Source organism: Myotis lucifugus, unplaced genomic scaffold (assembly GCF_000147115.1).
Source record: "Myotis lucifugus unplaced genomic scaffold, Myoluc2.0 scaffold_12, whole genome shotgun sequence".
Classification (NCBI taxonomy): Eukaryota; Metazoa; Chordata; class Mammalia; order Chiroptera; family Vespertilionidae; genus Myotis; species Myotis lucifugus.
Genome location: NW_005871060.1, coordinates 4,889,297 through 4,912,445, shown reverse-complemented (window position 1 = coordinate 4,912,445; position 23,149 = coordinate 4,889,297). Strand labels below are relative to the sequence as shown.

The window sequence follows — 23,149 nt, the reverse complement described above, 5'->3', positions numbered from 1 at the left end:
TTTCCCAGAAGTATCTAATCAACAGCCCAATCAAAAACTTCCTAAACCTGCCCTGGCCGGTTTTTCTCAGTGGTTAGAGGGTCAACCCGAGGACCAAAGGGTCACAGGTTCAGTTCCGGTCAAGGGCACGTACCTGGGTCAACCAGGGTGTGGGGTGCATGTGGGAGGCAACCAAACTATGTGTCTCTCTCACATTGATGTTTCTCTCCCTCCCCCGTCCTCTCTCCCCTTTACTCACTCTAAAAAAAAAAAAAATCAATGGAAAAAATCTCCTCGCCTTTAAAGATGGGTAGACTGAGACAAGTATTGCTCAGTAGAAATAGAATGTGATCCTCATATACAAGCTACACATGTAATTTTAAATTTTCTAGCAGCCATGCTAAAAAAAGGTAAAAACAAGCAGATGAAATTAATTTTAATGATATATTTTATGTAACAAAATATTATTTCAACATCTAATCAATATAAAAATATGAGATATTTCACATTCTTTTCTTAATCAAGTCCTCAAAATCTGGTGTATATTTTATACTCACAGCACATCTCAAATTCAGACTAGCTACATTTCAAATGCTCATGACCACATGTGACTAGTGGTTACCGTGTTAGACAATGCAGTCCCCATGTCAATCAAGCAAGGTTCACTAGCACCGTGTAAAACAGTAGAGCGCTGAGTCAGTGATAGAGATCCTAGAACCACAGTGTAGTGTCCTGGTCCTAACAGCCACAGCAACGATAATGCCATTGTGTTTGCTTTTCATAGGATTTGCTTATTTTTCTTCAGCAAAGTTCATCCCTTTTTGCCAATTTGATAAATATTTATTAATAGTGACTTTTGATAATCAGATTACTATATCACCACAAAGTTGCTTTTCATTTTTGGAAAAGTAGTTATTTTCAATGTCAAGTGCAAGGTTTGATAACTGATGTTGGAAAGAGCCATAGGCCCTCTATGTGCCTGTTGCTGACAGAGGTAACCAAAGAGAAACAGGGAACTGAGAACAATCAAAGCCACGCATAGACTCACATTTTCTAACCTCTGAGAAGTGCTCCCCCTAACTGAGTGCTCATTCTTCTCTTCCTTCCCAAACCTTCTATTGTGGTCCCTGGAGCCCTTTGCATGGCAGCCCTGTTCTGTGCTCCTCACAGAATAAGCCTGCCACTCCTGGCCCTGGCAGAACTCTGAAGTAGAGAAGTAGATGCGACTCCTCTGGAGTAGAGGCTGGGCAGTCTCCATACTGACTCTTCTCCCATTCCCCAGTGCAGCTTCCAGACAACTACCCACCAGTCTGAACTCCAGATTGCTGTGGTTCAGGTCCTAATGGCTTGGTACCTGTGTCAGGTTCCCTATCTGTAAAATATGGATAATAATGAAACCACCTCATTGGGTTGTTTTAGGATTAAGTGGAATAATCTATGCCACATGCCCCAGGCACTCAGTTTAGATGAACTTGATGCAGGCTAGAGATAGATGACTATCAGGACTGCAGGGTGAGGCTCCCTATCTCCATGTCTGGGTCTCGTCCTCTGCTCCTTGTCACCACGCGCTGCTCCCCTCTCAACTCACATGTTATCGATTGAAGATGGACACTGATCTCTTACTTGCCTTTCCTTTCCCATGCCCCACCGTCATCCTAGATGACTTCAAGTCCACGTAAATAAACTACCTCTCTATCTCTTCACACCCACATTTCAAAATAATCTTCACTCAGTGTTTTACTGGAATCAGCTTTCAGCAGCTTATAAAATGTGTGCATCTCTTTCCACCTCCACCAGTGACACCAGCACTGATAGCCTGAACTCAGCCATGGTGGGAATATTTACATCATGGAGATTGGCAAACACTAATCAATAGGGCACTTTTGCCCTGAATGGGTAGCTCTGTTTGTTGGAGTATAGTCCCCTGAACCAAAAGGTTGTGGGTTCGATTCCCGGTCAGTGCACATATCCAGGTTGCAGGTTCTATCCCCAGTCTGGGCATGTGCAGGAGACAACAGATTGATGTTTCTCTCTCACATCATTTTCTCTCTCTCTCTTTCTCATCAATAACAAACATATCCTTGGGTGAGAATTTAAAAAAATAGAGCACTTTTTTCGCTAGGGAGTCAATTTACTAGCACACATTGCTTCTCTCCGCTTCAGCCACCTAATGCCATGGCCATGCCTTGACTCTTCATCCCTAAGAACCTTTTTTTTTTTTTTTTTTTTTATAGATTTTATTGATTTTTGACAGAGAGGAAGGGAGAGAGACAGAGAGTTAGAAACATCGACGAGAGAGAAACATCCATCAGCTGCCTCCTGCACATCTCCTACTGGGGATGTGCCCGCAACCCAGGTACATGCCCTTGACCGGAATCGAACCCGGGACCCTTCAGTTCGCAGGCCGACGCTCTATCCACTGAGCCAAACCGGTTTCAGCCCTAAGAACCTTTCAACATCTGAAATCTTAAAACCTCCCATTCTTGGACTAAACTCCTTACTCTCTTAACTCCTTCACTCTGTGGATCCCAACACAACTATTTTTTTTAAGTACCTCCACTGAACAGCCTCCTCCTCGCTCTGATTTTGACTTCTTGATTTACTACATAAACCACTCATGTGATAATATCCACAAATCCCGGCCCCATTGTTCCTGCTAAAACCCAAACCTAGCTTAGTCTAATTGTATTTTCCCTCTTTGGAATCTATAAGGTGGCTCTGAAATCCTGAAATGGAAAATATTATTTAGTTGTGAATTATAATTCATATTAATAAGCCACCTTTATGTACTCACCTCTGCTTCCAGCCTCAGTGGCCACCCTGTATAGCTGAGTGATGGAGCTCTGGGGGGTGGAAGGGACTCTCCTAGCCACATGGATTGATGTTGCACTATAAATTCTTGGCTTTCGGACTTATCCCTTAGTGCTACTCTCAATTCTTCATTTCCCCGATTCTCTCATTCTCTGCTTCCTTCAAAACTCGGAGCCCATCTTCATCTCATCACTCTTAGCCTATGACCACATTTTTGTTTCCCAAAGAAAATGAAGTCACTAGACAGGAACTTCCTTTTCTTCCTGCCATCAAACCTACAGACATACCATGGCTATGTCCTTTCTTCCTTTCTCTTTTCTTAGGCCTTTTTTTCTTTTTCTTTTCTTTCTTTTCTTGAGAGAGAGAGAGAGAGAGAGAGAGAGAGAGAGAGAGACATTGATCAGCTGCCTCCTGCATGCCCCCTGCCGGTGATCGAGCTAAAACCCTGGCATGTGCCCTGACCAGGAATCGAACTGGTGACCTTTTGGTGCATGGGATGGTTCAGTTGGTCGGGCAAGGCCAATTCTAGCTCTGTTCTGGATCCTGTCCCCTCTTGCCTCCCCAAGGACTTTGCTCTGTCAGTCATCTCTTCTCTTCCCTGGATCTTTAACATCTCTGTTTGTATTGAATGCTCCCTGTCAGCATAGGAACATCCTCAAGTCTTTCCCATCTCAAACTCCTCCCTGCACGCGGGCCTCTGCAGGAACTGCCCTCATTCTCCCTTTGCAGCCTTCCTTCCTGCCCATTCCTTCCTGTTCCACCTTCATAATGTCCCCATCACTGTGTCATGAAATAAATCTCTCCAACATCAATCACCTTCTTTTATTGCAAAATCCAGTGAACAACTTTCAAGTTGGTCTCTGTCATGGATTGAATGTATGGGTGTTCCCCTGCAAATTTATATGTTGAAGTCCTAACCCTCAGTACCTCAGTATGTGACCTTATTTGGAAATAGCGCCATTGCAGAAATAAAATTAGTTAAGAACTGGGCATACTGGAATGGAGCAGGCTGTAATCCAGTATGATGGATGTCCTTATAAAAAGGGGAAATTTGGAGACAGACATGCATACAGAAAGAACACTGTGAAGATTAGAGTTATGTTGCTATGAGGAACTACCAGAAGCTAGGAGAGGGCTGAAATAGACCCATCCTTCAGTGGGATGGTGGCCTCGCCAACTCCTTGATTTCAGATTTCTAACCTCTAGAACTATAAGACAATAAGTGTCCCTTGTCCACACCACCCAGTGTGTGGTACTTCGTTACTGCACCCTAGCAAATTAATACAGTCTGTTGAAAGCATTTGGCAAGGTTGACAATTGAAACACTATCTCATCTCTTTGGGCCTGTGTCACTTCCATTTCTGGGGGTTTCCCCACCTATCTAACGGTTCTTCTCCATGACTTTCTCTAGCTTGTCTTAAATGTTGATGTTCTTCAGACTTCTGGCCTAGGTGTTTTTTCACTTCACATACTCTCCTGAGTGGTCTTACCCACTTCCGTGGGTTGAATTACTGTTCATACAGTGGTGGGCTAGGAAATGTTGAACCATGGGCCTCTAGGGGGGAGGGGAGCTAATGTAAGTTTTCTTCCAATTTCTGCTATAAGTAGTCCCACCATGGCTAATCTCAAACTGCCAACAGTTTAACAACTGGTTCTCAAAACTTAACAATTGGCTGTCACCGGCTGGTCCGAGCCAATACAAGCTGGCTCCAGCACACCTTTGCTTTTGTGCCAGACATATGCAGCCTATTGTCAGACATAAGATAATATAAAAATTCCTGCAGACTTTTCTTTCCCCTAACAGCTGCTCCGGAAATGAATATCTGCAGCTGCTTTATGTGTCCTTTTGTTATTTCCATGTCACTGTGGCGGTGGTGGATTTTCCCCCTTTTCTTTTTCCTATATATGATGGAGATACCTTTGATCGGTTTTATTTTTATGACATGTTTGCCGTCTGTTTTCAATCTGGTTTTGTTTGTTTTTTTTTGGTAAGAGGGCATCAATATTGTATTTTCAAAACAAGAAAATGTTCCATTGCCAAGGAGACAAACAAAAAGGTCCTGAATACCGATACTTTGAAACATCTGACTTCCTTTCCTTGGCAGGAGCCAGAACATTGGGTTTTTATTTTGTCCAGAAAACAGTCTTTGTCTGGCCCCACTTGCCCTTTCAGCAGGCTGGACTCAATAGTTCATTCACTTAACCAATACTTATTAAACACCAGCTGTGTGCCAGGGACTTATCTAGATGCTTCTCTGGGCACAGTGACGATTCCGAGGAGCCACACAGGTAAGGTCTGGGCTTTCATAGGGCTTAGGTCAGGGGTGGGGACTGGGACAGATAGGAAACCAAGGAAGCAACTAAGGATGAAAGTAATAAAGGCAGGGTAATGTGACTGAGACTGACCCACGATGGTAGAGTTACTACCACTGGGAACTAGGCTCTGACACTCATACATCTGACCCCAGCCATGCACAGATGCACATCTAGTGATGCCACAGCACCTCTATCTGTTGCTAGTCTCCCCCCAATCCCCCACATTTCCCAGAAAGCCCCAGCCTCTCCCCATCTTACAAATACCAGCTACACAGATTTAAATGAGCTTCCTCTATCATCAAACACAATCAAAATGTCAAGGACTAGAATCAGTGCCTGGCCAAAGGCAGTGGAGTGACTCTGAGGAAGGTCCTGTATCAGTTTTAGGGCCATGTATCCGCACCTGTGGGCTGGGGTTACTAGTCACTGACTCTTAGACTGAGTGCTCTCCACCCTATACCTCACCTGTATGTCTTCTGAACTCAGGCACACGTGGCCAAGGGCCTGATGGAAATATGTTTTAGCCTGCTGAAAGGTAAGTGTTCCACTGGCATCTCAAATTCTACAAAACTAAGTCCCCCTCCCCTTCACCCCCAACTCCAATCTATCACCTATTCTTCTCAGCAAATATTACCTTCTTTCAAGATGCTTCCAGGGGCAATTCTTGATTCTTCTCCAACATTCAAATAACATCAAATCTGGTATTTCTACCTTCATATGTATCTTGAATTTACCCATTTCTCTCCATCCCCACTGCTGTTACCTTACCCCAGCCCATTACTTTCTGTTTACATTACTATGACTACAGTCTCGGTCCTTCTATTCAGTTATTTATACTATAGCCTGAGATTCTTTTCTAAAATAAAAGTCTGGTGAGGCCACTTCATGGCTTTAAATCCTTCCATGGCTCCCCATTGCTCTCATATAAAGTTGGAACTTGTAGACATGGTGGCTTACAGGCCTTCCGTGTCATGGTGCTACTTGCCTCACCAGATATCCTCTCTCAGCGACTCCTTGCCCCAATTCTAGGCTCTGGCCATACCTGTCAGCTCTTCAGTGGTGCCATATGTTCTTCTGCCTCTGGTTTTTGCACAGACTTCCCCCTACACCTGAAACACTTCCTTCAATCCTACTTCGCTATCTTTGATCTGGATAAGATTTATTATTTTTGAATGTCTAGCAATGAAGTCATTTCCCCTGGAAAACCTCTAACCACTCTTTATCCCCAGCCCAAAGTCTGGGTTAGGATCCCTTTGTATATTCTCATAGCACTGTTTTGGACTTGCTTGTTTACTTGTTCATCTATATCACTAGACTATGCATTACATGAGAACTGCAGCTATTTCTGTCTTGTTTGCCATTGTGCCCCCAATAACTAGCATGATGCTTGGCACTGAGTGGGCCTGCAATGAATATTTATTGAATAAATTAATGGATAGCGATAACTCCTTTAAGTAAATCTTGGCTTCTTTATCTATTCTTAAAAAACATTTATACACACACACACACACACACACACACACACACACACACACACAAATCTCATATAAATTAAACTATCATGTGCTTATTATGAAAAACTGGTAAAATACAGAAAAGCAATAGAAAAGAGTCTATCATCCATCTTATCATATAATAATCACTCTTATCTCCTTCTATATCTATTTTTTTCATTGTTGAAATCACACTGTGTCTACAGTTGGTTTGTCTTATTGTGGTAAAATATACCAAACATAAAATTTACCATTTTAAAGTGTCCACTGACATTCAGTTCTTTCACATTGTTGTGCAATCATCACCATCACAAATCATAGAGCTTTCATCTTCCCAAACTGAAATTCTGTGCCCATTACACAATAATGCTCTGGTCCTCCTCCCTACAGTTAGTGGACTGACTGTCTTCTGGATCCTTACCTAGAACAAGTGAGCATTTCTGCATATTTTCTAGTGGTTGTGAGGCTCCTGTGGCCGATGCCGTCCTTCCCAGAGTGCCGGTGTTGTCGGGTGTTTGTCAGAGTGAATCCAGTCTAATGGCATTTCTGAAGCCTCACTTTGTACTGCATTTTCTCGTGCTGGGACCCATGAAAATATTTTAACTTCTATTAAGATGCAGAGAAAATGAACTTTTAGGTCAAAGAAAATGTTTTACTCTATAATATTAGCATATTTGTCTTTAAGTAAATAAATAACATCATGAAAGTGTTTTTTATGGAGGAAGAGGCTCAGACAGGAAAAAGTGCCTATATAGTACAGTAAAAAGTTCTCAAGTTACAAACAAAAAAATGGTGAGGAGGAATCACTGAAGTTCTTTAATGCAGAGACTTCTCCTTTGGTCGATTTCCACCTCTTAATTTCGCTTCCCTGAGCATAAGTAAATAAATCTTTCCAAAATTTTACATAACATTATGTGTAATCAAGCAGGTGCACATCTTAAAATTTTAAATTTTAGGTTCGGCTTTAATTTCTAGGATGTTAGAAATATTGACAATTAGATAGTTTTCCTGGGATGATTTTTCAATTTGAAATAAATCCAGAAGTAAACTGAAATCAGGCCAATCCAAGAATGACACAACATTGATTTTATGTGTTTGAAGAGCGTTCCAGAAAGCAGTGTGGCCAGGAACAGTTAGTTGACTTAAATTTAAAAGGATGGTTTTCTTAGGGAAGGGCTGGTTAGGGAGAGGAGGAGGAATCCTATGTCATTTATGAACTTCTGTGGGAACATAAATTTTTGAAGACAATCTGTTTTTTAAAGAAACACAAAGTCATCGTTCCTGTACTTTTTGTTTGTTTGTTTTGTTCCTGTACTTTTCAGCCTCTTACCTACTCCCTCCAACAATCATAAAAGGTTATGAGTTTTTTTAACGGATTGAACACTATCCTGCTTTGCCAGAGTTAGAGCTCCACACTGCCTCCGGGTGCCTAGAGAGCAACCTGGCCATTAGAAAGATTCAGAATGAGATGACTCCCCCATATAGCAATATGACTGCTCCCTCCACGGCCTGTCCAGCTAGACATGAAGAAATAGGTCCACCGAGACAGGGAGTAAACATGTTTGATCAGATTATTCTGGGGGGAAAAATTTTAATTTCTTGCTTGTCTTCCTCACAGTTCTCCAAAGCTTCGTACTTTGGCCAGAGGTTTGTCTCCTGCATACCTGAGATTTGGTGGCACCAAGACAGACTTTCTCGTTTTTGACCCCAAGAAGGAGCCAAGCTTTGAAGAGAGAAGTTACTGGCAATCTCAGTTAAACCACGGTGAAACTTTTTAAAGATTAACCATATATTTTCATTAAGTTGCTAGTCATGGGCATTCAGTCAGAGATTAAGGGCTTCCAACTGACCTGTGGAGGCACCTGCACAAAAGAAGGAAGCAGTGGGCAGGTTTCCTCTTCCTGATGTTTTCATGAATGTGAGACTTCACCAAACAAAGGTGTGCTGGGCATAGCCGAGAGTTAATTGTGTGGAAATAGAACAATGACAGGAGTTGAAGGACAGAGCTGCTTGGAGGGAGCATGTTGGTAGCAGTGCCTCAAACTGACGAGAGTATTTCTGGCTGAAGATACAGCAATGGGTTGAAACCCTTTTATTCTGGAAATACAGGGTGTCCAAAAAAATGTATACTCACTTTGAATGATTTTAGAGTCAGTGTCTATTAACATGTTTACGAACGTATAGTACATTTTCAAAATTTAAAAGAATCTATAGAAATGAATAATTTTTCTGTCAATGCCTGTTTTCAAACTGGTGGCCATTCTAGTCCCGGTCCTGCGGATAATGTGAAGCATGGAATCGCAAACATAAAGAATCATTGTGTTTGGCCGTGGCCAGTGTTTCTCAGTGGTTAGAGCATTGGCCTGAGCACCAAAGGGTAGTGGGTTTGATTCCCGGTCAAGGTTACATGCCTGGGTTGAGGGTTCGCTCCCTGTTCCCTGCCTGGGGCATGTGCAGGAGGCAACCAGTTGATGTTTCTCTCACATTGATGTTTCTCTATCTCTATCTCTCTCTCTCTCTCTCTCTATCTCTATCTCTATCTCTATCTCTATCTCTATCTCTATCTCTATTCCTCTTTCCCTTCCATTCTCTCTGAAAAAACAATGGAAAAAATATTCTCTGGTGAGGATTAACCAAAAAAAATAATCATCATTTTGTTCAATATTTGTATGCCCTCAATTCATTGACTGTTGCCGGTTTTGTACTGTAAACTTTATCTTTTATGTGTCCCCATTAAAAAAAAAAAGTCTAGTGGCACTTTAGGATAAATTTTCTTTGTTAAAAGTTTAGTCTGGCTTCACCCATTATTTCAAGTCAGTTAAACCTGAAAAGGAGTGAAAGTTGAGTTATCAGCTATTAAAGTGTGTATACATTTTTTTGGAATACCCTATAGAATGTGGATGTCAGATATAGGTAGAGGATGTGAGATATATTCTGCTTCTAAGAATAGATTTTAAGACTTACTGGGCAGTGGTTCTCAAACTTCACCTGGAGTGAGTTTAAATATCTAGATATCTGGGCTCCTACCTTAGTTCCAAGGTTAGCAAGCTCCTCTGGTAGTTCTGATATGGGAAGTGTGTGGGCTTCCCCTGAGAAACCTGCCCACGGAAGCCACGAAGATTTGCCCCATGTCTTTCGTAAGTGCTATATAGACATCAAATACATTATTGAATGATAATAATGTTTGTATAGTGTATATATTAATGAATAATATTTCACTTTTCATATACTAGTAGTACATATTTTCTTCAGTTAGGAAATATTTAGAACAGTTAACCATGTTGGGTCAAAATTGATAGAATAAGGGGCTAGAGCAGGGGGGGAAATGGGAAATATCTGTAATACTATCAATAAAAAATATATTTTTAAAAAACTGGTAGAATAGTAATTAGAAAAAATGAAAAAAGCAGGAGGCTTTTTTTGAATGACACATTGGGATAGTTTACGTGTAGACTTGGCCCTTTCCCAGCAGTCATATGCATTCAGAAGGTCTCATAAGTTCAGACCAGAAATTGCCCTTCGCTGATCAATTTTCTTCTTCCTGTTTGGGGTGGGTGGGGGTCAATGGAATTATCCAAGCGCTACTGAAACATCCTTTGTGAGCACAGGAATGGATAGGGCACTGGCTGCCAGAAAGCCAGAATGCGTGACTTCCAAGAAAGGAAGTCGCCGGTGGGTCAGCCAGGCCTGGCAGTGAGCGCCTGCCGGCCCGCTGTCTTGTGATAAGGAGGCGCAGTCTGCCTGACAGGGCAGTGGGGGATTTTCCAGGTGCACACGTTGTGGCCTCAGAAGCTTTGACGATCCCAGATTTGAAGGAAAAATGTCCACATTTCCTGTCCTGCCATTATGGCAAGAGGAAATTAATCAGATGTAGTAAAACATATTTCTCTGTATTTTGAAGGTGAACCTTAAGAAAACTGAACTATGTTTTCTTCAGAGGGGCTCTCTGGTAATTTCACATTTCTGAGGAGCTTTCTGAATTGTAAACTTATGTCCAGTCCAGTGTTCTGTGTCCAGTGTATGACCGATGTTTCTTAAGAAACCTGCCCTTTTGTGTGTGTGTGGTGACTGATTAGCCAGCAAATTTGACTTGTTGTAACAGAATATATTTTCTCTGATCGCATACTTAATAACCAGAAACTTAGCCTACTTTAGCCACATAAGTACCTAACTAAATAAATGTATGGAATTTCAACCTTATCACTGAAAATAGATTCTCTAAATTATCTCCCTTCTGCAGATATTTGCAAGTCTGGATTCATCCCTTCTGACGTGGAGAAAAGGTTACAACTTGAATGGCCATCCCAGGAGCAGTTTCTACTCAGAGAACAGTATTACAAAAGGTTCAAGAACACCACCTACTCAAGTAAGAAATGAATGGCACCCTGCAAGTGTCCCAGCCCCTTAAATATTTGGAGAGCTTGAACTTGGCCTTCAATCTAATAAGCCCTATAGCAGTTGTGTAAAGCTGCATAATACTCAAATGTTATCAAGAGTTAACGGGATGTCTGGCTGGTGTGGCTCAGTGGTTGAGCGTCGATCTATAAACTAGGAGGTTATGGTTTAATTCCTGATCAGGGCACATGCCCAGGTTGGGGGCTCAATCCCCAGTGGAGGGGGGGTGGGGGACATGCAGGAGGCAGCTGATCAATGATTCACTCTCATCATTGATGTTTCTATCTTTCCCTCTCCTTTCTTCTCTGAAATAAATTTAAAAAGCATTTTAAAAAATTAAGTCTATATAGAGTTAATGGAAATCTTGAACCCAAAACTTATGGGTGTTTTTTTTTTTTTCTTGTCCCAGAAACTATTCATTCATAAGCTTATAATAACCTTAACTTCTCTGAAGAGCTAGGAAATCAAGGAAGACATGGATACATTTGTCATGTAAAAGTAAAATAGAAAAGTATAAAGAGTGGAATGTGAAAACCTTGTTGTCCGTTCTCTCTCCCCTCCCAGAAGCAACCCCTATTGTGAGTTGGTGCGTTAGGCAGAGGAATCCTGAGTCACACCAGACGGTCTTGGCCTTGACGCAGCTTTCTCTTTTTCTTCTGTGGTTTGCAAACACATGAGTAGCGCATCTAATCAGGAAGTTATTTCCATTCACTGAAACCATTTTTCAGTCTTCAAAATGGGAGGATGTTGTCACGCAGGGCTTTGAAGCAACTAAACAAGCAAGCCTTATCTAACTATGAAATATATTTTTATCTGAAAGTTGATGTTTTCAGACCCTCCTAAGGGATGATGTTGCCCCAGATCTCAGTTGAGGAAATAGCCTGCTCAGAGGGTCCACAACTGTCTTCTTGGAACTTTTGAAAAATAAATGACCTTGAAGTTAATTTGGGTTAGTCAGCATTTCTAAAAGTACATTATTGAAAGTAAATTACCTTCATAAGATTTATATTGTACACTCTCTGGATTTCAGTGTATCCCATAGATTTTTTAATGTTTATATTTTTAAATTTATAAGATACAGAAAAACACACAACACATAAGAAATCGGAAAATACGTTATATGCTAATAGATAATGTAGTTCTCTAAACTGTTTTGCATTTTAAAATGGGGCGGGACTACTCTGATTTGGTTGCACGGGATTTGGCATAAGGCAGGGCCACCTCAGATCCCGTTAAAGGAATGACAGAAGTACAGAGAGACCTACAGCAGCAAGGCCTCATTTGCAATAAATCCTTATGATAAAGGCCTGCTTAGAGAAGACCCCACAGCATTAAGTAATCTACAGATTCCCACTTTTTTCTTTAATCATATTAAATAGTATACCAATTTATCTTAAATTTTCCTTTAAAAAAAAGGTTTGCTCTCACATGACCTTTCTGGAACCAAAATGGTAGGTTTTCAACATCGTTTCCTGCCTGTGGGACTGGGAACTTCATAGTTCCTATACCAGGGGAAAGTTCCTTTGCTAACTACATAGTAACTGGGTCAGTAAAACTCCAGCCACCCTCTTGGCAATGCAAAAATCTGTAACAAATACAGATTGTTTATTTGTATTTGGAAACATTTGACTTCTGGTTTGAAATTCTCTATTTTAATCTGTATGTCTTGCCAACATATAGATAGGAATCCCTGTGTTTATTCTGGGCACCAACTCATCACAGTGATAAGTATCTCAGAAGCCAATGGGAGTTTCCGCACATTGTTCTGCATCCATGGCTGGGGTTGGTAATGCCTGAGTAACTTGGGGGGGCATGGAAGAGAGAACAAAAGTCTGTTGGGGCAAGGACACCTTGCTTTGCCAGTGGCCTGTACCCTTAAAACAGGTGTCCTAGAAGATACAGGGACATTTTCTCATTCCAGAGCCCATTGGGTGGTGTGTTTCACTTAAGTAGAAGATGACAAAAACATTCATCATGGGACTATAAACTCACACTGTAAACCTGCTAGGACAGGAAAGACAGCAATGTGTTACAGGTATAATTCTGGGTGTGACTGCAGAAAGGAAGACTCTCTTATTAAAATAATCACATTCAATGAGCTAATTCTGTGCTCTTCTCCACCTCTCTTCCTCATTATTATACTCCTCCACCCTCAACACCCACCCCACACTGGATGCTGGACACACTTATGTAAATAAATAAGTGTGTGATGGTATGATGTCAGAGAAAGAGACGGTAACAATTTTAAATGTCATTTACATTGCTTTGTCCCAGGAATTTTTCCATCCTCTCATACAGGAAGGGATAAGAGATTGGGTAATGACTGAGAGTTGGATAATTAGCTGTGAGTTTTCTTTGTTTTTTAAATCCTCACCCAAGGGCATGCTTAGAGAGAGGAAGGGAGAGAGTTGGGAAGGGGGGTGGGGAAGAGGAGCATCAATGTGATAGGAAATCATTGATTGGTTGCCTTCCATCCATGCCAACCAGGGATCTAACCTGCACCCTAGGTTGTGCCCTGACCTGGAATCCAGCGGCAACCTTTAGATGACGATGCTCAACCAACTGAGCCATTCCAGCCGGGCAGCTGTGAGTTTTCTTATTGTTCTTATTTTGAAGAGGGAGTAGGCATTTTTTTTTAAAGAGTGGATTTAAACTCAGTAATATGCAGCCCTTATGCTAGGAGATGGTACTGTTACGTGATAGGAGGCATATAATAGAATTTCAAGCTATATACATTCCAAGTGCATTTGGAAAATAAAGAAATGGAAGAAGAGTAAAGTATGAGTTGAATAAATCAGCTAACTTGCAAACATTTCAGGTTTTTTGAAAATGCCATAATCTTTGTAAAGGGGCTGGGCAATAACAGTGCTTTATATCTGTAAGAGATATGCATGCCTTACAAAGCGTTTTCACGTGTGTAGTTTCAACCTTGGTTTTGTGGGATAGGTGGATGACGGTACCAGTTCTAGGATTGCAGATCCGTAACTGAGGCTCATGCAGGGTTCCACCCCCGTTATTCAGTCTTTAAGTGGGAGAGTGAGGCCTGGAACTCAGGACTTAGATTTCTGATCAGGACACTTTCTGCAATGTATAAGGCTAAAATATAGCAGTGAGTAGGCAGTTCCAGGAATTTTATAACAGACTCTAGTAATGGCACCACCACCAAAGAGCTGTGAGATATTGGACAAAGCCCTTCGTTTCTTTGGGTGCCCATTTCCTCAAAGGAAAATGAGGGTGGAGGTTCGGGGAGGACTCCGTAATCTCAAAGGCCCATGCTGTCCTAAACTGCGGCTTTAAGATCCAGTGGAACGCTGGGCAGCTGGGCTCAGAGAGCTTTGCACCCTGCAGTGTCCATGGGTTATGCATATATGCATACAAGTTCTTTGGTTAATCTCTTCCCACCCACCCACAAGATTTGGTTTTTAAACTGGGAGAGTTCAAGAGTAAATTTCTATTTAACAAATGACTAAATATACATGCAAATCTCAACTTATTTAGCATATGATAACATTTAAAGATAACACTAAAAATTACACTGTTGCCACTCTCAAACAGTGATTATAGACTAGCTAATGGTTTAAAAATCTGAGTTCAAAAGTTCTCAAACTTTTATGGCACTTTAGTGACTCAGTGATTTTTTTCACAGCATATTTAGCCTAATAGAAATACTGAAGCGTTTGTTAATAGGTTATTAGGTTCAAACAACCGAATAGTAATAATTCTCATCTTGTCCAACAGACATCGAAGTGTTTCCCTTGCAATTTAAAAGATCCTCCAATACCCCTTTGAGTAGGGTTGCCTGGTTAACTTTGAATTTCAGATAAAAATTTTTTTACTGTATTTCTCAACTATTGCATAGAATATCCACTAAAAAGTGTTCATTATTGCTTTGAAGTTCAAATTTAACCAGATACCCTGTATTTTTATTTTATTTCTTTATTATATTTAATGGGTTGACATTGATTTATAAGATTATGTAGGTTTCAAGTGTACATTTCTATGATATATGATCTGCACATTGCATTGTGTGCCCACCACCAAAGTCAAAGCATCTTCTGTCACCATATATTTGATCCCCTTTACTCAACCCGGGCAAGTGCCCTGCCTGAGAATCGAACCATGACCTCCTGGTTCATAGGTCGACACACAACCACTGAACTACATCAACTGGGCTGTTTGTCTTCCTCGTTTGTTCATTTGTTGCTTTCAGGTTTATATCCCACTTATGAGTGAAATCATATGGTTCTTAACTTTTCCTGTCTGACATATTTTGCTTAGCAGGATATTCTAAGGTCCATCCATGTTGTTGCAAATGATGCCCTGTATTTTGTTTGTTTTTTGCTGAATCTAACAATCACACCGGTGAATTCATGGTGGCTCTCCAGGGTGCCTTGGCACATTATAGCCCAGGGCCAATTTTTAATACAAAATTCTATTTATTTAAAATTAATAAATCATATACATGAATTTTTCAAAAAAATGTTTTTAATTAAATTTACCAAAATATTTTGTGACTGGGTTTATAACTAAAGATATTTAGATTATTAAGCCTAGGGCTTATGTTGACTGATGAAGGTTTGGCCTGTGCATATGGAGCACTGAGCTGCTACAATATGGTTTTTCCAATTCACCTGAGGTCATTTGAATAAAACCTGAGTGCCAGACCAAAGCTTCTAGTACCTTCCATGAGACTTGATTAAACAGCTGAAGCAAATGAAGTTACATTAATTTTTTTTTAATTTGCCAGTCCAATTTTGTTGTCTCTTCTTCATAACTAGAGGCCCGGTGCACAAAAATTTGTGCACTCGGGGGGGAGGGGGGTCCCTCAGCCCAGCCTGTGCCCTCTCACAGTCGGGGACCCCTCAGGAGATAACGACCTGCTGGCTTAGGCCTGTTCCTGGGTGGCAGAGGGCAGGCCCAATCCCTAGGTGCAGCCCCTGGTCGGGCTCAGAGCAGGGCTGATTGGGGAGTTGGGGCGCCGCCCCCTGTCACACACAGAGCAGGGCCGATCAGGGGGTTGGGGTGCCACACCCTGTCACACACAGAGCTGCAGGGCAATCAGGGGGTTTGGGTGCTGCCCCCTGTCACGCTGATCCGGTGCCAGGAGGCCTCCTGGCTCCGCTGATCCCGGTGCTGGGAGGCATATTACCCTTTTACTATATAGGATAGAGGCCTGGGGGCTGGCTGGTTTGCCCTGAAGGGTATCCTGGATCAGGGTGGGGGTCCCCACTGGGGTGCCTGGCCAGTCTGGATGAGGGGATGATGGCTGTTTGCAGCTGGTCACACACCCTTCAGGATGGGGGTCCCCACTGGGGTGCCTGGCCAGTCTGGGTGAGGGGCTGAGGGCTGCTTTCAGGCTGGCGGTTGTTGACTAAAGCTCCCAACCGCTCCTTTTTTTCTTTTTTTTTTTTTTTTTATTCTGGGCCAGCTTTAGCTCTAGCTCTAGCTCTGAGGCTTCCGCTGCTGATTGCATTCTATAATCGAAACAATGTATAACTCCAGCTCTGAGATCCAGGCTGGCTGAAAGCTGGTTTCTGGGGTTTTGTTTAGCTTCTATATTTGTTACAAAGTTTCTTAGAGTTGCAGCTCAGAGGCCGGCAAGTCAGGTGGGGAACGTTGGAGTCTGCGGTCACTGGAGCAAGCAAGCCTCATGTTCGCTTCCAGCTGCCTGGCTGCTGGCTGCCATCTTGGCTGACAGTTAATTTGCATAAGGATATGCTGATTAGCCAATGGGAAGGGTAGTTTTAATTTGCCAGTTCAATTTTGTTGTCTCTTATTCATAATTATATTTACTCCTTAGGACAGAAACTCCTTAGATTTAACAGCAGAAATAGTGAACTATGAAGAACAAATCTGGAGGCCTTCATCCCTGTGGTGCCAACCTAACTATTAAGTTATGTTCCTCTTCTAGGAAGCTCAGTGGATATACTGTATACTTTTGCAAATTGCTCAGGACTGGACTTGATCTTTGGTCTAAATGCCTTACTTCGAACAGCAGACTTGCAGTGGAACAGTTCTAACGCTCAGCTGCTCTTGAACTACTGCTCTTCCAAGCGTTATAACATTTCTTGGGAACTAGGCAATGGTAAGTACCCCTGGGAACATTTCATTAATGAGATTCCCCTTTGGCATTATTTGTTTCTACTTATGACATTAGCAAATGCACTTCTGGTTGGGCACATTTGTGCAGTGCTCAACAGTGCAACTTTTGGATTGCTTAAGGCAGAAAACTCCTATGTATATCCCAGAACCTGTTGCTAATTCCAGTTTATGATACATTTGAGCAGAGGACAACTCATTGAAACCAGCAACTTCCACAGTTCCCTAGTTTCCTTGAGCTTTTCAGGGTCACTTTAAGCCTATTAGGCTTGGCAGGCTGGACTCGGCAAAACTGTAAAGCAGACTGTTGCTTTTCCCCTTCTGCTCCTTTACCTGTTTCTTGACTTGTCAGTTAATCTCAGCAACACCATTCCAACCCCCATGAAATGCTCAAGCTAGAAGTTCCCAGTGTAGAATCCTACCCAGGTCAAACTCCTGATTGTCTTCTTTTTTGCAAGGAATGTGTAAATTCTAACTAAAGTGCAAATGACTAGCCACTTCATTCAAACATATTTATAGTGCCTTTTTCGCACATCAGCAAATGGAACTGATGATAAAATGGGAAATGAGATGTAATAGTATGATGAGCACTGTCCTGCGTGTTTAATAAGCATTAACTTATTTTATCTTTTTAACCACCCTGAAGTAGATACAATTATGACCTTCATTTCACAGATAGCAAGAGCACCAAAAGGTTAGCTGAATAGCTTTGTGATGCTGTGCAACTCTTAGAGGATTCTTAGAGAAGTTAGGCTTTGAACCCAGGCAATCTGCTTCCAGAACAAGGTCTCTGCTCTCTTGAGACTTCTATTCTAGAGGTAGGGAGCCAAACCAACAAGAAAACAAGCCAAGAAATGATAATGCCAGTAGTGGTATGTGTTATGGTAAAGTCTAGAAGCAGCTTTTCTAATCAGGTTGCTGAGGATAACTGTCAACTTGGAGCGCGCGCACACACACAGAATAGAAGGGTAGAGGCAACTGTATCTTAGCTAGATGATGAACAACTTTACCATAGCCACTATATGCATAATAGGTCACCTGAACCCATCCTTACCAATCTCCCAACCTCCCTGCCTTCCTCCCTCCCTCCTTCCCTCCATCCCTCCCTACTTCCCTCCCTCCCTCCTTCCTTCCCTCCCTCCCTCCTTTTCTACCCTACAATCCCCAACTCCTTCTGCTCTTCACAGTGAGATAAAGGAGTGATGTTATTATGTTTCCCTCTTCCTTGGGCCCCATTTTGCAAAGAAAAGGTCTGGTTTCAGGGTGAAGCTATATGTGGGAAGTAGTTTGGACACTGTCTGTACCTCCCTCCCATCTCTTCAGCTTTGCTACTTCTAGGATCATTTGCACATATAAACCTTCTATTTTTTTAGCTATCCATTGGTTAAAATCCCCATTGTTAATTTCAAATTGTTTCAATACGCCGTCATACCTTAGTTATAGAATTCAAAATTTTGTTTTTCTGCAATATTGTCTTTATAACTAGTGGTTTTACTTTCCGTGACTTTGGATTCTAAGATTTTTGAAATTTGAAAAATGTTTTGTTTTGTTTGCTTTTACATAAGAAATTTCTACATAAGCGATTCTTTTGAAAATTGCTCTTTCAGAACCCAACAGTTTCCAGAAGAAGGCTGGTATTTTCATTGATGGATTGCAGTTAGGAGAAGATTTTGTTAAGTTGCATAAACTTCTAGGAACATCTGCTTTCAAAAATGCAAAACTCTATGGTCCAGATGTTGGTCAGCCTCGAGGAAAGACTGTTAAGATGCTGAGCAAGTAAGAGCTCGAGGAAGAATCTCTTTTCTTAAAAATTGTATTTCTCTGGTGTAGAATCTTCAATAGTCCACATGTTATTAAACAGTTCTCTGCCTGGCTAGATGGCTAAGCAAAAGAGAAAACATTGACTGGCTCAGAATACCAAGGATTTGGGTCAAATGGTACCTGTGATAAAGTTTGTATCTGAGTTAGGAAGTTTGTGTTTGCCTGATTCTAAAGCAGTAGCCAGCCCATTTCTTGTGCATATATTGTGTGTGTATGTATATATGAGAATTTAGTGATAACATCATAGATTTTGATTTTGTAGTTTCCTGGAAACTGGGGGAGAAGTGATTGATTCAGTTACGTGGCATCAGTAAGTACGTCTCCTGTTCTTTTTTGTTGTTGTTCTTTTTTCATTGAATTTATTGATTAATAAAATTATGTAGGTTTCAGGTGTACAATTCTCTACTACATCATCTGTATATTGTACTGTGTGCTCACCACCCCAAGCCCAGTCTCCTTCCATCACCGTTTATCCCCCATTTACCTTCTCATACCTTCCTCTCACCCCCCTTACCTCTGGTAATCATTATACTGTTGTCTGTGTCTGTGAGGGTTTTTTTCTTGCTTAAACTGTTCACTTTTTCACCAAACCTTGCTACCCCGCTCCTCTCTAACAGCTGTCAGTCTGTTCTCTGTATCTATGAGTCTGTTTCTATTTTGTTAGTTTCTTTTGTTCATTAGATTCCACATATGAGTGAAATCATATAATACTTATCTTTCTCTGACTGGCTTATTTCACATAGCACAATACTCTCCAGGTCCATCCATGTTGTTGCAAAGGGTTAGATTTCCTTCTTTTTTTTTGGTCAAGTAGTATTCCATTGTGTAAATGTACCATAGCTTTTATATCCACTCATCTACTAATGGTATGTCTTCTTAATACTAAAAAAGTACTGCTAGCTTTACTTACTGGTGTTTTTTTTTATTCCAAAAATGATTTCCATTTAACTGCTAATTGACTTTATAATTCAAGTAAGAATCACAGTGTCTCAAACAGCACTGTAGTAAAATTTTAATAAAACAAAAATTTAAACTTATTTTAAATAATGTGGTAGTTTCTACAAGATTAAAGCACGCTATCCTTTAACTCATGGGACAGATAAGTAGCTACAGCCAGTATACTTGCGGAAGAACAAGTAACCCATGAGGCCCTGCACTGATGACTGTGTCTCCTCAAGGCAGAGTAACTGATCCCCTTTTATCGCTGTCTCGCCTTAGTAGAACTTCTGCCTCTTTCTTATAATAGGCAGGTGGGAAGAGGTAGTAAGAAGAGCAGGTTCAGCCAATTAACGTAAAAGCAGACAGTAAAGCCGAAACCGGTTTGGCTCAGTGGATAGAGCGTCGGCCTGCGGACTGAAAGGTCCCAGGTTCGATTCCCGTCGAGGGCATGTACCTGGGTTGTGGGCACAGCTGATCGATGTTTCTCTCTCATCGATGTTTCTGACTCTCTATCTCTCTCTCTTCCTCTCTGTAAAAATTCAATAAAGTATATTTTTTTAAAAAAAAGCAGAAAGTAAAGGTTGTTATTTTTTTCTGATTATTTTCTAAATAATTTAGCTACTACTTGAATGGACGAACTGCTACCAAAGAAGATTTCCTAAACCCTGATGTACTGGATACTTTTATTTTACCTGTGCAAAAAATTTTTCAGGTAATAGTCTTTTATTCTTTTTTATGTAAAACCAAAGTCCTTATTCTGTGGTTTAGCTAGTGCCAAATTCTATAGGTGTATACATTTACATGTTTTCTAATCTTAGAGAACAGGCACTAATCTTATGCACCTTCTGTCCCCTTAGCATCAGGTCCTACCCATGGACGTTGATTAGAAATGAAAAATACTTCTAATAGCCTTTTGGTAGAATTAACTTTCGTAGGCTATAAGAATGAGATTGTTTACATTTCTTCCACATCTAGAATTCTAATAAAAGTAAGTTACCCAAGACCTAAATGATTGTGAACATATTTTGTAACTTTATTGGACAGATGGGTCTGGGAATACAAGATTTTGAATATCATTAATCTCCAGCACCATAGTTGGTCAGCTTGCTTGCATTTACCATGGAGACTTTCCTGTTTCATAGGTTGTTGAGATGACCAGACCCCACAAGAAGGTTTGGTTAGGAGAAACAAGCTCTGCGTATGGGGGTGGAGCACCCTTGCTGTCCGACACCTTTGCGGCTGGTTTCATGTGAGTGAAGTAGCACTCGCCTCAGGGACCAGAATTCAGCGCGCTCCTATTCTATTCGGTTGAAATAACTCATCAGCCAAAAGTCTGATCAATGATGGTTTCTGTGGCTGAGCTCCAAAATTTGTGCCAGATTTTGTAAAACAATGATTTACTAAAGCTTGTTGGACATACTGTATTTAATCATTGGATGAATGAATTGCTTTAGAAGTTCTGTTCCTTAATTTTGGCCCATGGCCCTGCCAAGGATTCCTCCTCTAAAGAATTACATTGTAAAAATGAAACAAAACAAAACAAAAACGTTGTAAAGGAGTGTATCTATAGCTCTGACTCTGGAAGGATTTGTAGTACATGCTACACAGTTATTACAGATTCCCAAGAAGTTTAGAGCCTGAAGTATGAGATCACACCAGAGGACCTATCAATGAATTTAAATTAACTCCTACTCCAACCACCACAAACTTGATTGCTTTAAACAACCAGTTAACTTACATTCCATAACACCGTTAACACTCTCAGATTGAGACTTATTCTCTTTCCTCTCCTACTTACACAAAGTAGGAGAATAAGCCCAGAATAAAGTACAAATCATTTATGCTCTTGGGGGCATGATGAGTAGAGAAAAAAAATGGAGATGTTTGTTTTGCCATTAACTAAAGATAAGGGGCAGGAGGTGTCCATAAAAGTTTAAGTGTGATTCTACTTATTTCACATTTTACTACTGACTACATGGGACCGTGTAGTGTTTAGACCTCACATAGGGATGGGGAGGAGGGGTACCTTGAAAGACAAGGAATAATTGTCTGTGGGGGTAGGAATTTACTCCGTTTTATAGACCAAATCTTAGCCTGAAGGGGACTTCTATGGCATATTAACAGTCCTCTAGGACTTGTAATCATGCAGAAGTATGGGAACTTGTGAAGGGAAGGATAGTCTCCATTTAATTTGAGTGACTTATTTACAATTAATACCAGTTTTCTGGTTTCATAGATGAATAAATCAGAATAGTCGATAATTAGAATTAAGTTATTTTGTTTTCCAAGTTTGAAATAAGTCGGGCCTCACTCTGTTCCAGGTGGCTGGATAAATTGGGCCTATCGGCCAGGATGGGCATAGAAGTGGTGATGAGGCAAGTGTTTTTTGGAGCTGGAGACTACCACTTGGTGGATGAAAACTTCGAACCTCTACCTGTAAGTGATCATTACTCTTCTATTTCTGTGAGTAGATTAGACTATACTGAGGACCCCTGTCTTAACCTCCTATGAATTGTCAACCCTCTCAGTAAATTCAGTGCTCTCAATATAGCCAAACAATGGAAAGGGTAGAGAGAATCCATTCTAACATTTTTTGTATGTCAAGAGAAGAAATTGAGACCCAGGAATAATGTTTTTAATGTGAGCCATTTTGGACGTGGTGTGGGATTTCTTTAAAAGGGGTCATTTGTAATTTTATGACTTTCGTTTTACAAGATATAAAACTTGGATCAAAAAATGTTTAAGAGTAAATCAATGTTAAAATTGGTTATAGGATCCAAAGCTTTAAAACTTTTATGTCATTAAATCATAATTTATTTAACCTTAAGATAAGCCAGTAGTATCACGTATTTGTTCAAAAATCTCACCCAAAGAATTGGCTATTTTATAATAATCCTCAAGGTATTTGTGAATTTTTAAAAAGTCCACCCTACCTCCAATTGCATCTGGTGCTAAATTAGGTAATGTAGCCTTTCTATCTAAAAAGGCACCTGGAATCTATATGTGTCTAAAAATTGAAATAGTATAGATATCTCCCTACGAAGTATGACCTTGATTTTTATTGTCTAAAATTATATTTGAGGATATCTGTTTTCTAAGAATAATTCCTAAAGGAATTATGTGAATATTGTAGGAAAGCTAAGTAAGTTTGCAAAAAGCACATACCAAAATATAAGCTAGGCTTCTGTGGTTTGTAGCTAGATTTCTCAACAAAATTGCTTTTAATCTATAGTGGTCCAAACTCATGGTACACACTGTTCATAACTTTTAGAAAATTCTTAGAAAAATGACCTTGC

At 40.8% G+C, this 23,149-nt stretch overlaps 1 protein-coding gene across 1 annotated transcript in view; it reads left to right on the top strand.

Annotated features, from left to right (window-relative positions):
* The first annotated feature begins 1,583 nt into the window (after nt 1–1,583).
* The window catches only part of HPSE (heparanase), a 39,501-nt gene continuing 17,935 nt past the window's right edge, over nt 1,584–23,149 (top strand). The window contains exons 1-9 of the mRNA XM_023750313.1: nt 1,584–1,654; nt 8,218–8,363; nt 10,840–10,965; nt 16,906–17,079; nt 18,701–18,869; nt 19,177–19,224; nt 20,472–20,565; nt 20,996–21,102; nt 22,175–22,289. Of these exons, the coding sequence (XP_023606081.1) occupies nt 1,584–1,654; nt 8,218–8,363; nt 10,840–10,965; nt 16,906–17,079; nt 18,701–18,869; nt 19,177–19,224; nt 20,472–20,565; nt 20,996–21,102; nt 22,175–22,289 (1,050 nt within the window). The remainder of the gene's footprint in view (nt 1,655–8,217; nt 8,364–10,839; nt 10,966–16,905; nt 17,080–18,700; nt 18,870–19,176; nt 19,225–20,471; nt 20,566–20,995; nt 21,103–22,174; nt 22,290–23,149) is intronic.